Raw genomic sequence first — 13,656 nt, 5'->3', positions numbered from 1 at the left:
TGTATATTCTGAACTCTCAGCATAGGTAATGTTTAATGTGAAGTACTATACTTCCGTATAACTGACATTCATGTTGCAGCATCAATGAATGATAAAGGCCGAGATTTAAACCTGGTACATAGCGCTGGCCAGCATGCTAACCACTGAGACAACATGCTGCCCGGTGGCTCATATATATATATAGGTTTTATCAGGGTGTGAACATGGGGATGCCATTAGCTTTGCTCATGAATGGTGTCAGATGGGAGGTGATATGTGATAGCAAGATGGCCACAGGACAGCCAATGTCCCCCTCTTATCACTGCCCATATTTTAATAAAAAAAATTAAAAGCTGTCAATATATTCAGCTGGGGACAGGGGACCCTCATAGCTACTAGTAACCAAAACGTATTTAAATAATTTTAGAACATAGGGGTAACAGGTATAAAAACTTGTGCAAATTGAACATTGGGGTTGCTGTTTCAGGGTATGTGCATAGTGCATCCAGGAGATCAAAATTGAAAAAGCAAATTTAGGGACCCCAGGGGCCATTTACATAGCAAGGAGAATTGGGGTGGGGCCCCTAAATGTTTACCTTTAACAAAACTATATTTGTAATACTATGCTACTCTTTCTGCTTCTGTTATTTGAACCCCAATTTTTCTGGAATGGAGAGGTATAGGAAACTAAAAAATAAAGTCATGAACTACAAGTTTGTGTACTTCTTTTCTGACTGTACAATCTGCAAATCCTGAAAACGAAATCTCTTAATTTTGTAATCATACATAAATATATTTATAATCTGTCACCTAAGTTGGGTTTGCTAGCCACATCCTTATATGATCAATTTTAGAAGAGTGGCCAAATGACAAATTGGAAAAAAAAAGAAAACCCATGAGTGAAGAAATAATTCTATCCCAGTGACAGGTCCTATTACCAGATCTATGCTACTGCAAAGTTGCTTAAAGTATACCTTATGGTGGCGGACTAATCATTAAGATAGCACGTCACTAAAGAAACAAACGAAAGCTCACAATAAAGCACTTCATATGATCTTGAACGGCAAGTTAAAATCCAGAAACAAACAAACCAGCAATCATAGATGTGTCCCATGGATTAACTGAACTCATGGATATTTCCTGTGCCAATTTGTAAGGTGTTTCCTTACCACTGGACTTCTAGCCTAGACTTAAGTGCAACAAAAGTAGCATGTAGCAGAATCTTGTTGTAATTAACCACAAATCAATGGAGTGTTATGAAATCAAGCAAGAGTGATTGTTACTATATTCCCTTGTATAGCTTACCCCTAAGGAGCCATTTATTCTACTTGTTTAGCAATCATTTGCCAAATCTAGCATTTGTCACAACATGATGGAGCTACTACTAAACTCCTGTATAACACGAGACACTTGTACGCCTACAAATGGTTATTTTCTTCCTTCATAAACAAAACAAAAAAAATTATAAATTTTTTTTTGTTGTTGTTATAATAATTATCACCTATAACAGTTTATTTACCATTTAGTATTTTGCAGTCTCTAGGTGTTGGGCATCTGAAGTAAATCATAGGCAGGTATTAGCCAGGTAAGAGGTTGTCACAGCAAGAGCTATATTGGATGTACGTACAGACACATGTATGCAGTATGTATGTACATCGTAATGATTTTCACTAAGGCTAGGTACACACATGCAATTGATCTCGTCCAATAATCGGCTCAGGAGGAAAAGTATTAGAAATGGACAACAAGGCGATGATGAGTGAGGAGCTCACAATCATATAACCAAATTAACATGTTAAAACCTCTAGGCATGAATAATAGGCATCCCAGGTTTCCCAAACCCATTCAGATTTTGCAACAGTATTTCTGAGGAGGCAGTAAGATACTCCAATAAACAAACTTCCTGAATGCAAGTATGCAAATCCTCTAAAGAGGGAGGCAATCTAGACTTCCATTTGATCAAAATCAAAGTATGGGCTGCCACCAAAATATGTGTGGTAAGCTTACAAGTAAATTTGTGTAGACCCGTGAAGGGCAATCCCAAAAGGTGGTGGAGTGGTTCAAGGGAAAACCATTGCCTGGTCACCTCTTCAAGTGACTTGTTAACTCTATCCCAAAAGCTCTGAATAATGGGACAAAACCAGAAAATATGCTCCAGAGTCCAACGCTGGGACCCACTTTGCCAGCAAGTAGGGTCCACAGCTGGAAATAACCTGTGCAATCTAGCGTGTGATACCACCGGAACAAAATCTTGTATAGATTTTCTTTGTATAGTGTGCATATTGAGCGCCAGTCATTTTTGTTTGTAAGGTGTGTTAGACTGTCCAGACCGATAGTTACTCATGTTAATACCATCTCATATCCCTCTAATGCTCATCCTAAAACTTTTATTTTGGGCTTATTCCTCTCTGACTATATTTGCACAGATATAAAAAAAATTTGCATTTACAAATATACAAAAAAATGTCTAAAATGTTTAGCTTAACTGTAGTATCACAACTGAATGAATGTACTTTGTAATCTATGGTATACGCATGTTTTACATACTGTATTAATGTTGGTACTATTATACCTGGATGTAAGAATTTACATCTGCAATATAGTTAATTGAAACATACCTAGTTGCACTTGCATATTATTGGGTAGTAGGTATGGATAGGTGAGGAGCATAAAGCAGTATTAATGGACATATGGTCAAAGTCAGGAGGAAAGAAATGTTTGCCAATTGCAGATCTGGATACTATTTTACTTAACAGTGCATCAAACTGCAAGCATGCTTTAACATTGCTGTTAACTGTAAGAAACTGGCCATCAGGGCTCCGGACAGTATACAGTCATGGGAAAAGAATGTACTTCAGATCTAAAGTTTTGCATATCAGGTTTAACAAGTCTTAAAAATTCGGCAAGTAAAACCTCAAATGAGCAACATATGTCATATTACACTGTGTCATTATTTATTAAAGACCAAGTCAAGATTCAGAAGTAGCGTGTGAAAAAATGCCAATGTTCTCAGGAATGGACAGCCCATCACATTCACCCCAAGGCCAAACTACGCAGGGCTCACACAAAAAACCCAAGCGCTACACTGTCAGACTTCGATGGCCTGAGTAAAATGGTAACGTTCATGACACTTCAATTAGAAAAAGACTGAACATGAAGGCTTCTTCTTTTTAAGAACATGGCAGCATGGTTTAGGTTTGACAAGTTGTAATTAAAAAAAACAAAAAAAAAAAAAAACACCAGACTTCAAAAATAATGTCCCTTGGACAGACAAGACCAAAGTGGAGATGTCTGACCATAATTGAACCTCTGTTAGTCAAGAACTAAGCCAAGTTTGGACTGTTCCGGGGTATCCCTGTCTATATGGTTACTGCTGGTACTGTCAATTCAGCCAGCCGACTTTTACACAATGCAAAGGATGCTCACTGCTACAACAGTAACATTATTGGTGAGTCAACATCAATATATATTATGCAATCCCACAACTCAAGTATTAGATGAAGGAGGATCCGGTTTAGACAACAAAGTTGCTCAGGGCCAGTGTGATGTGTAATGGGCACTGACACTGAGCAGTTTTTCCAATTTGAATCTGCTGGAGCCACAATGGTTATAAATAAAAAGTGGCTTCCGAAATGTTTGTTACATTACCTTGTGGAATAAATGTCTTCATTCACCCACACTGATATTACACTAATTCAGCTGTACTGAAAAGGTTCTACATTCATGTATAAACTTACTCATCTTACCTTTATAGAGCCCGTTCCTGATGGTATACTCATTCTTCCTTTTCTGGACTGTCCCTGACCGTATACTTAATTACCCTTTAAGCCCAAAGTACCTAATCCTAATTAATCATTTTACAACTTCATATTTACCCACATCAGTATTATGTTTACATCACTGGCATTGATAGCAAACCCCTGCCATTTACAAAGTAGGTATATGCATAAACCCTTCATACAAATTATTTTCTGTTGTTAGGATCCCATTCCACTTTTTATGCAAAATAAGCTTTTACAATATTAAGAAACTTTCCAGTTTCTACTCGTAGGCACCTCTCTGTCACAGGAGTACATCATGAAAAACCATTGACAAAATCCTGGCTCGGTTTCATTTACCAATGTTTTCCAAGGTCATAAGTTATATACTGTCAATATCCCTATTGAGAGTGATTATTCTAACTACGTAGCATCTTTCTCCACTAGAAGAGGGATAAAATGACTATCCAACAACCACACTTTTATGGGAATCCATAAAGCGAGCTTTATGTGCCTAAACCAACTCTGTGTTTATGCCTTCAAATATGTTAAACAGAGATGTTAGCTTGTAGCCCAAGAACAATATTTTCTTTCACACAGGGGTGTAAATTCACATAGTAAATATGTCTTACTTTATAGTGCCAGAGGGAATAGATAGCTCTTTTTCATGCAGTATGTATCATAGATTCAGTAAATCACACATCACTACCAGAGTACATTGGGGAAAAAATATCTATAAAATAAATGTTGGCAGGGACCGCAAAGAGGATGTTGCATTAAACTGACTCAGGAGGCAACTGTGTAAGAACCCAGCGCCACAAAATAGCCACTTTTCTACACTTCGAAACTAACATGTATGTAATCATCACAACCAGGCAAATATCTTATTTTTTATTAAATAGTTTTTACAGAAAAACTGAACTTCTGCACCTCAGGCATCAGGTGAGAAAATTAGCATGTTCAGAAAACAGACATTTATGAGGAGGGGGAGAGGACAATAGTTGTAATTTTCTACCTAGTGTCTGGGTAAGATTTTTTTTTTTTTTTAACACTCCATTGTGGAATCCAGAACTCTTGCTGTGATCTGGAGGCAAAATGTTGAAAAGTCTATGTGTAAGCCTTTTTTTTTCTACTGCTCATTTACTATAGTAACAAGCTGTTTTGTCTGAGTGTCAGATGTGTTCTCACAAGAAAGAAAGAAAGCGGAAAGACCGCCTAGCCTATATAACAGGCAAGCTGAAGGAGAAGTGACAGGTAAACAAGACTTGACTGAAAAATCAGAAAGCAGGCAATATCTTTAATATACCAGTACTACTGTCCTAGATGCTAAATGAATGGACAATATATCCCCCTAAATTCTGCATTAAGTTTTCGTAAAAAAACGAAGATGAAGAGGTATTATACTTACTGCAAAAAGCCAAATCTGTCTGTGACCTTGTAAACAAGATAATCGGCATCCTCCCAAGGCTCGATCTTTGCACCTTCTCGGCCCTAATGTTACAGAACCAAAAACATTGTTTGAACATAAGTTTTCCAAAGAAGCATAATATATAAACTGTTATATGAAGCACAATATTGATAACAAACAATATATAATACTTTGCTTTCTATACAGGTTATAAAAAATAAACTGTAGGGGGAAAGAACTATATTTTTACTACATCCCTACCCGGCATTCAGTACTACTTGAACCCAGAAATCTTGTGTGATGTTGGAGAAGGGGCTTCCTATTTGTTTTGTCTCCTGACACACTGTTACCATCTAAGTTTCTTCAAATGAATCAGTGATTATGCAAGTGACTTGTGCAGAGGGGAAAAAAAACACAATTCAAAGTGTTTAAAACCTAGCAATGACTATCTTTTCTGGTCTCCTTTTGGTTGGTTAGATTTGGACAGCTGACAGTGACAATGGTTGGGTAGTTTTCTTGCATTTATTCCTAAAGTAATTTCTAAACATGCAAGGTCTTCAAAGGGATGTAGCACATGGGAAATGTACTGTATTTTATTTCACCTTGACAAAATGTGTGAGAATCCTACACACAAAAAAACAACAAAACTAGAACAAAACTTATTTTTTTGTTCTAATAAAAAAAAAAAAAAAATATTCAAACTTTCTATGTATCTTTAAAGATTATGAGAAAAAAAAACTAGTTGTCTACCACATACTACCTACAGATCTACTTATAAGTTCAGCTTTTCATTACCGAAAAAAGTGGCGCTAAACAAAAGCTTTTCTATGGTTTCAAAGGGCAAGGCTACTTGAACTACAAGGCTACCTATCAACAAATGTATGCTTTTTTTTCCCTGAAGTTTTTCTGAAGGGCAATTAATATGCACAATAACTTAGAACATTTACACCCATCCTCCTTAAAGATTATTAGTGATATATTGTGAGTAAGTTTAGCTTTTAGCCATCTCAGCTTTTACATGCTGATTAAGATGGAGTACACTAATTAACTAATTATACAAAGGGTTTTAGTTTTCCTGAAATCAAACTCAGGATATATGACACAGTTAAGCCCTGTATACATATAAGACTGCAATCGCTGGTAACAATCTTTTGTGATCCATCCACAGACAGAAGGTTGAACAGACGCTGCTGTACACACAGCTCTGTTTTATGAAGACGGGAGGGCTTGGATGAGCAAGAGGCACCCCACTGCACTCTTCCCCATTTGATACTACAACAGTTATTCCTGCTTGGATCTTATAACAAACTAATTTGCTAGGAAAGACTGATGAACAATATCAGACGACCACTGTTACACATTAGATTTTTGCTCATCTTGGGTAGGCAACTTTAGTTCAAATGCAAATGAAAGTTAGTAAAGTTTTTAGTGGTAAGGTTCTGAAAAGAAAAAAACGCACCTTGTCATATTTGGCAACTATGTCAGCTCGTTCTTGTGCAGATTTATTGGCCACATCTTCCTCAGAGTCCGGATCTGTAACAAGGGAGTGAATAATGAATGGTTACAGTGATACTGACAGATTAAAACTTTTTCGACACCATGAAAAAAATGCTGAAATGCAACTGGGAGCAATACCATTTCATTTTAAATACTGAAATCAGATTTAGTTTGCAAATTTAAAACAAGACTTAAGGTGGACCTATGATAATGGAGTGGACATTGCTGAACTCTTTAGAAAGAATGCCAATTGTATGGATGTATGGCTTCATACACCTAAGAGATAATGGTTGAGACAAGTGTGATTCTGGGTAAAAATTGTATGTACAGCAGTCCCCCAACCAAGGACAATGCCATTTCCTATAGCGGAAGACGCAGCAGGGTGCCTATTACTCCTTGTTCCCCTCCCCTCAGCATAGGCCTTAACAGTGCAGTGCGTACACTGCTTTTTCACTATATAGTGTCGCTGCAAATGATCATGAAATATAGTCTTCTGCTACATAAATTTGACATCTGTAGCAGGCTTAACACTGATCTAACTTTAATAACATGTAAAAAAAAAAAAAAAAAAGAATGCTTGCAGCTAACAGTGTGCGTGGAATTTGTGTCTAAACCAGCTAACAAGTGAGCTGCCTCCTCGCTCCAGGTCAAGGATTCATAGAGTATTAAAGGCAGATAACCTGAACTCCAACCAGCTATTTGTAATATCTCTTAGATCTCCAGAGTCACAAGATGTATACCAAAAACTGAATTACCACTTACAATGATCTTTAATAGAGGACAGTGCTCAACTCGGGAATTTTTTTGAGCCGGGTGGGAAGAAATTGTAGGCGGGTGGCAGCCCCTGTATTGTTACCCAACACTTCAGTAGCCATATAAAAACAGCCAGGTGCTCACTGAAAAGTGCTGGGTGGTGCGCCCAGCTAAAAGGAGCTGGGGAGAACACTGGAAGATTTTGCTCTTTTTGACAGGTTTCTGATTTTACAAAACTAAATCACAAGGAAGATCACATTTACGGACTTTAATTGTTATAGTGGGGTAGAAGTAATCCATTTAATAGACAAGATACATGAGAAATATTGGCAGCCTGCTGATTAACCAGAATTTACCAGTTGGTGGTTCAGAGAGTACCCAAATATCTGAAACAGGGCTTTATAAACTATTTTTCAAATGCAAGGGATGTGTTAACTACGTGTCAACCTTCATATCTCAATGCGGCCTGTGGAATTGCTAAATATACTGCTCGGTGTCCCAGGCTAAGAAAAAACAAGATTTGTCTCCAAAGTGCCAACATTAATTTCCTTTTCTTGAAGTCAGTTACATGGAGCCAAGACAAGGAGAAGATAAAAGTAGAATAACTCTGACCTCCATTCATGTTCCTAATTTATCGAAGAAATTCATTACCCTTTTTTCTTGTGTGTGTAGGGACTATCTAGGAATGAAACTTCCTATGGAATTAAGCTTCCACAGTGAGAATATCTATCAGCAACAGCATATTGGTAACAGAAACGCATGACCTTGGGTTCTTGTATGAGAAAATGGACAGTGAAGTATATTTCTCCAAAATGGGTTTTATGAAATTCTACAAAAAAAAAAAAAAAAAAAAAAAAAAAACATAATGGAACTAGACCAGCGGTCGCCAACCGCTGAAGATTTTGGTGGTCCGCGGCTTTGGCTGGTGTGCCCCCGAGTGGCGTCAGGAGAAGGCCCCCGCCGGAAGGATGCACCAGTCAGAGCCACGGACAATATCCCCCGTGCAAATCCTTGGTTCAGGTAAGTGGGCGGGCTGTGTTTCGCGACACAACCTGCCCACTCTCCCATTGCAGGCACAGATCTTCAATGGCAGAGTGGGCAGGGTTATGGTGTTATGACATCACTATGGGGGAGGTTCCTCCCTTTTGATTGACAACTGCCTCCCCACTTTTGTGCGGTCAGGAGCCAGTAATTCTAGTGGTCCGCGGGACCAAAATGGTTGGCGACCGCTGAACTGGACAACTACCTGCAGATCATTATGAGCATAATCTTAAATACATTCAAAAATAGTTTACCATCCCTGGCTGGGTGCAGCTAAATTTTATCAGGTAAAGGGCCAAAACTAACTGGGTGAAAGCCATACTTTTTATTACCTTCAAATCAACTAAAATAAAACCTCAAACTCAACAAAAAGCTGATGTAATAAAATATGAAAACTTGTAATAATTTACCAGTCACTAGTGGTGTCTTACCATACATCCTTTTGTGAGGGCAACAGATCTGGCCACGGCATTCTAAATGAGGTCTGACTAGATCTCTATATTGGGTAATCAGGACCCCAGAACTCTATTTGTTTTCCCTAGGTCACACTGTTTGCTTTTTTTGTAGTCATCAAAGTCCAAATCTATTTCCCTAAAGTGGACCTATCAATAAGATTTTTTACTTTACAATTAAAGGGTAGAAAACCTATTTATGTAAGACAACAAATTACCTTCTTTTTGGGGAATGGTAAAAAAAAAAAGAAACGTGAAGCCCCTCCTCTTGCGAGGATCAGTGCAGCGATAAAGACAGGATGGGAGCATAGAGCCTCCTGGGACACTCATGGCACACATTCCAGGAGGCACAATCTTGGGCATGCGCAGAGTGAGCTTTTTCTTCAATGGGCATGCGCAGTAAGATCGGCAATTTGGACAGTGTAGTGAAGGAATGGACACAAGTAAATTAGAAGATTTATTAACTGTTGAACCTTATGTAATAACACTGCTCATAGAGCAATATTACTTAGCATTTTATACAGCAGACGCAATCACATTTAGCTAAAAAGAATTCTATATAATATACAGCTAGTAAAAAGTGGAAACTAAAAACTTTCCCTAAAAGCATAATATAATCTTTTATGCATAAAGCTTGGCTGCCATCCTACGACTCCAAATTCCTAATGGCCACACTGACATATTTGTGCTGCTTGCGGCTAGCATGATCTTGGCTGCTGCGGACACTGGAAGAAGCATTTTTTTTTTTTTTTTTTTTTGCAATAGTACAACATTGTTTAAAAAGTCTCCATTCATGGAACATGTACATAAGCCAACCAATTTAACTTCTCTTTAAAAGGTAACTTATTAAAATAGATGTCTGCTATAAAACATAGGTAGTAACAATCTCAATACAACAAATGCTTTTTTTTTCCTTAAATTCCTCTAATATGTATTACAACAAAGAGGGTTATGTTCATACAAGGATGCCTTGTACTGTATACTGTATGGGAGTGTAATTTTGCACAGCCTACGACCTTCAGTGCAAAGCAAACAAGAACTGACCACTAAATCCATGACAAGTGCATTAGGTTTTCAAAAATTGCTGTGTATGAAATGTTGAGGTTCAGCTCGGAGTAGAAATTTGTAGAGAAGAGGGACCATTAGCAGCCATGGGCCGTGCTGAACAGCACCATTGCCCTTGTGGGTAACACCCTTCGCTGGTCAAGGAAGGATCCGATTCCTTCCCCCCTACTCTTTCATTCAGCCAATAACAAAAGTAGGAGTGTGTGATTGGTTGGGTGAAATGACAAGAAAATGCAGGCAGCAGACGTGATTTGCTAAATATAATGAGAGTAGCACAATACCTTCCTGTCACAGCATAAGCATTTTCCATTGACAGAAATTTGTGTCTATGGGACTTTGTAGGCAGCTTCCTGGGCCGGTTAAACTCTTCAAACTCTAAACAGCCCTGCGGCGAAAAATTTGAAGACAGCAAATAATTTCAGGGACTTCAGCTACAGCCTGCTCACACTCATACAAAGTTTGGTTATTGTCTAGGTAGATCACCCATCAGGATTATGGACCAATAGCAAGTCATAGGATGTGGAAATAAGAAGGGGGGGGGGGGGGGGGCAGGTGGCTCTGATAGTTTGAAAGGTAATGGAATCCAACACCAGCTGCTGGGCTGGGAACTCATCCAAAAACTAAAGTTACCTGTAGAGATAATTAAATATGTAAAACGCTTTTGACAAACCTCAAGATTTATAATATCTTGTGTGTATGTAAAGTTTGTACATATATACACAAGTATATTTCACAAAACAATTCAAAAATATAAAAAAAAATAAATTATCGAGTTCTAATGTATTTTCCTATACTAAATGCAAAGAACATACGGATACAAATCCTATTTCATCATATTAGATTATATCGCTGCATATTGGATTATAAAATAAAATGGTCTACTGTTCAGTAACTGGTTCATTACTCAAAGTGGCTTGCTTATTTTCTAGACAGTAATTATAATCTGAAATCTGATGGGAAAGTTTCAGGATTCCTGATGATTCAATGCCAGGCTCCATAGTTTTATAGACAAAAAAAACACATAAGAACACAGAAGTTAAAAAAAAAAATTAAAAAAAATTCAGAATTGCACCTACAGAATCAAATATTCACATTACCGAATTAGTCAGCAGTCAAAAACAGGAAACCCCATCCATTATGCATTGAACGGCTTTCTATTCAGTATTGTAACACAAAAAAAAATAAACCTATGGGTAATGACAGAAGCCGTCCTGTGAAATATGTAGCATACAGGCTTTCCTGTTAAACATGGAAAGGAAGCAGAAAAAAAATCAATGAAACCAAATGAGTAAATATATCATTTCAATTGCTACAACTTTTATTTAACATCCTATAGTTTGTAAAACACCACTGGAAGAGTACGAACATACAAAAATTAATAGGATAAATAAAACTGCCATAACCCCACCTTAAATAGGTAGCCAGCTCTGAATTTCTTCCAGAGGACCTAAAAGCCCCAAAACCTGCTGTGCTCAATCATGCCAATTATGAGAAATAAATAAATAAAATGTTAACGTATAAGTCTCTGAAGGAGGATGGATTTCAGTAAGTTATGACCCTTTCTTTAACTTTAAATCCCCACCCTCGTTCCACATCCCTTGTTAACTTATGATGGCACAAAAAAAAAATGTTAATTTGTTTGATATGTTCAATGACTAAGTGTACTTTTTTATGGACTTTTTAGATGGCAATGCCCTTTTCCGAGCTTTATCTCTGGCACTGCTTGAAGGAACTCTAAAGTTTGCCTGTTCAAATATTTTGAAAAAATTAACAACTTCTCTAGGGTGTACCCCAATTTTTACACATGACTGCATATCATTTACATTTGACAAGCTTCCTTATTAAAGTATTGCAGCAGCATGTGGTATAAAGAAGTGTCTGTTTTCATTCATCTTCAGTATTTACAGTTAGTTCTTTATCCTATTACATTAAACAATCTACCGTAAAACAAATATTGAAACAGCACAAAGGACTTTTCCCACCAAAGTAAATGGGACAATTATCAGCAATGCATTAGGATGTAGGGATAATTTTTTTGTCTTTTTCCCCATGTACACCTATTGTAATGTTTTACCACTACTCAAACATTTAAATTCGACTTCTCTGTTCAGCATAAAAAAAAAAAAAAAAAACAGTTGTAAGGCGTTCATTTGTGGCATATAGAGTACCATCACATCTTATCATCGCTAAATAAATACAGAAATCTCACTAGGTTATGAACAGTGGGAGAAAGTTTTGAAATTATAGTAAATTTTAAAGCCTGTGCATTGTGTAGGTGGTTTCTGCCTCTACAGCTGCACATAAAAATGAAGAAATGTATACTTTTATATTTACCTACTGGGTAACACATTACATGCTTTAAAACATAGGAAACAAGAGAAATGATTGCAATAAAAAATACAAAATAAAACATGCAAAAAGATTGTTGGTACGAGGAACTTGAAGTGTGCATTTCAAAGAAAATGAAAGGCCATCCAATACGTACTTATAAAGGATTAAGTTATGATTATGCTTTCCTTACCTCTGTCTTCTCCATAAAGTGCCAGGAGCAGGACATTACTGCACCTCCAGGAAAAGTCCTATAAAATGCAGACCAGACCAATTTTTCATGTGAACCTCTTGCAATCAACTGGAGGGACTCTGCGTGGGGACTCTGCGTGCCCTGCTCACTAGAACATCACGCTCACTAGTACATCATGCTCACTAGTACATCATGCTCACTGATGCGAAAGATGGGTAAATTAGGTATAACCCTAACTTCTTACTTATTGCTTTGCGTATCACTTACATTACATATATTAGTTTTAGGAAGGAAGGGAGCATCTCGCCAGCGTAACAAACCTTCCATTTTGCTAGAAGGTCTGCTTTAAGAACACCAATGGAGAAGTATTATTCACAGTGTAATCAGAGAAATGTGGTGGGCCTTAAAGACAATGTGCATGGTTGAACAAACCAAAAATATCTGTTTGCCAATGTAATGTTAAAAGGCTACAAAGATTAATAATATTAGACTATTGCTATGGTTTCTGATCTATGCAGCCAGTAGGAGAATTTAGGCAAATTCTCAGTTGCTTAACAATCTCAGTGTCTAGAGAAACACGATATAAAGTTCTAATAAATTTCAGGGAATGCTTGCTCTAGCACTCATTAACAATCACAGGCACTCAGCCAAAAAGGATTTGTTGACATGGCAGATAAAACGTGAATACAAGATTTGTTTTTAAAGCTAAACTCCAGCATTAAAAAAGCATGCAAGCTTGCCTTCAGGCATGCACGCCTGTACTGACTTTTCACTTGTGCTAAAAATGTTTTTACTGATGTCACAACACACAGATCTTCTCACACTGTGCAATAAATGTAGCAGCAAGTTCACCTCATTTCATGGCTGGTGCACATACAATGTCCTCTAAATTTTTCTTTCCCAGTCAGACTTGGAAACTACCCATGAATACATTTTTATGTTTGCATAACTCCCAACAACCAGCCTACTGTCAGATTCCTGGTTTGAGAAGAATACTGAGGAGCTGGGCCCAATTTACCAAGGTGTATGTATGTATATACCGTGTTTCCCCGAAAATAAGACCTACCCCGAAAATAAGACCTAGTAGAAAAAGAAAAAAAAAATACTCACCGAGCGGGAGACAGCAGGAGACAGCGGGCGTACACACTCCGGAGCCGCACAAGCCGATGCTTGCCTTGTAGT

General features: G+C 37.5%; 1 protein-coding gene across 1 annotated transcript in view; it reads right to left on the bottom strand.

Moving 5' to 3' along the window:
• USP6NL (USP6 N-terminal like) overlaps positions 1–13,656 on the bottom strand; it is a 92,305-nt gene that overhangs the window by 47,149 nt on the left and 31,500 nt on the right. The window contains exons 2-3 of the mRNA XM_072401790.1: positions 6,605–6,678; positions 5,146–5,228 (exon numbers count right to left, since the gene is read on the bottom strand). Coding sequence (XP_072257891.1) covers positions 5,146–5,228; positions 6,605–6,678 — 157 coding nt within the window. The remainder of the gene's footprint in view (positions 1–5,145; positions 5,229–6,604; positions 6,679–13,656) is intronic.

The sequence above is a fragment of the Pyxicephalus adspersus genome, chromosome 2, assembly GCF_032062135.1.
Source record: "Pyxicephalus adspersus chromosome 2, UCB_Pads_2.0, whole genome shotgun sequence".
NCBI lineage: Eukaryota > Metazoa > Chordata > Amphibia > Anura > Pyxicephalidae > Pyxicephalus > Pyxicephalus adspersus.
This window is presented reverse-complemented; position numbering and strand designations above follow the sequence as displayed.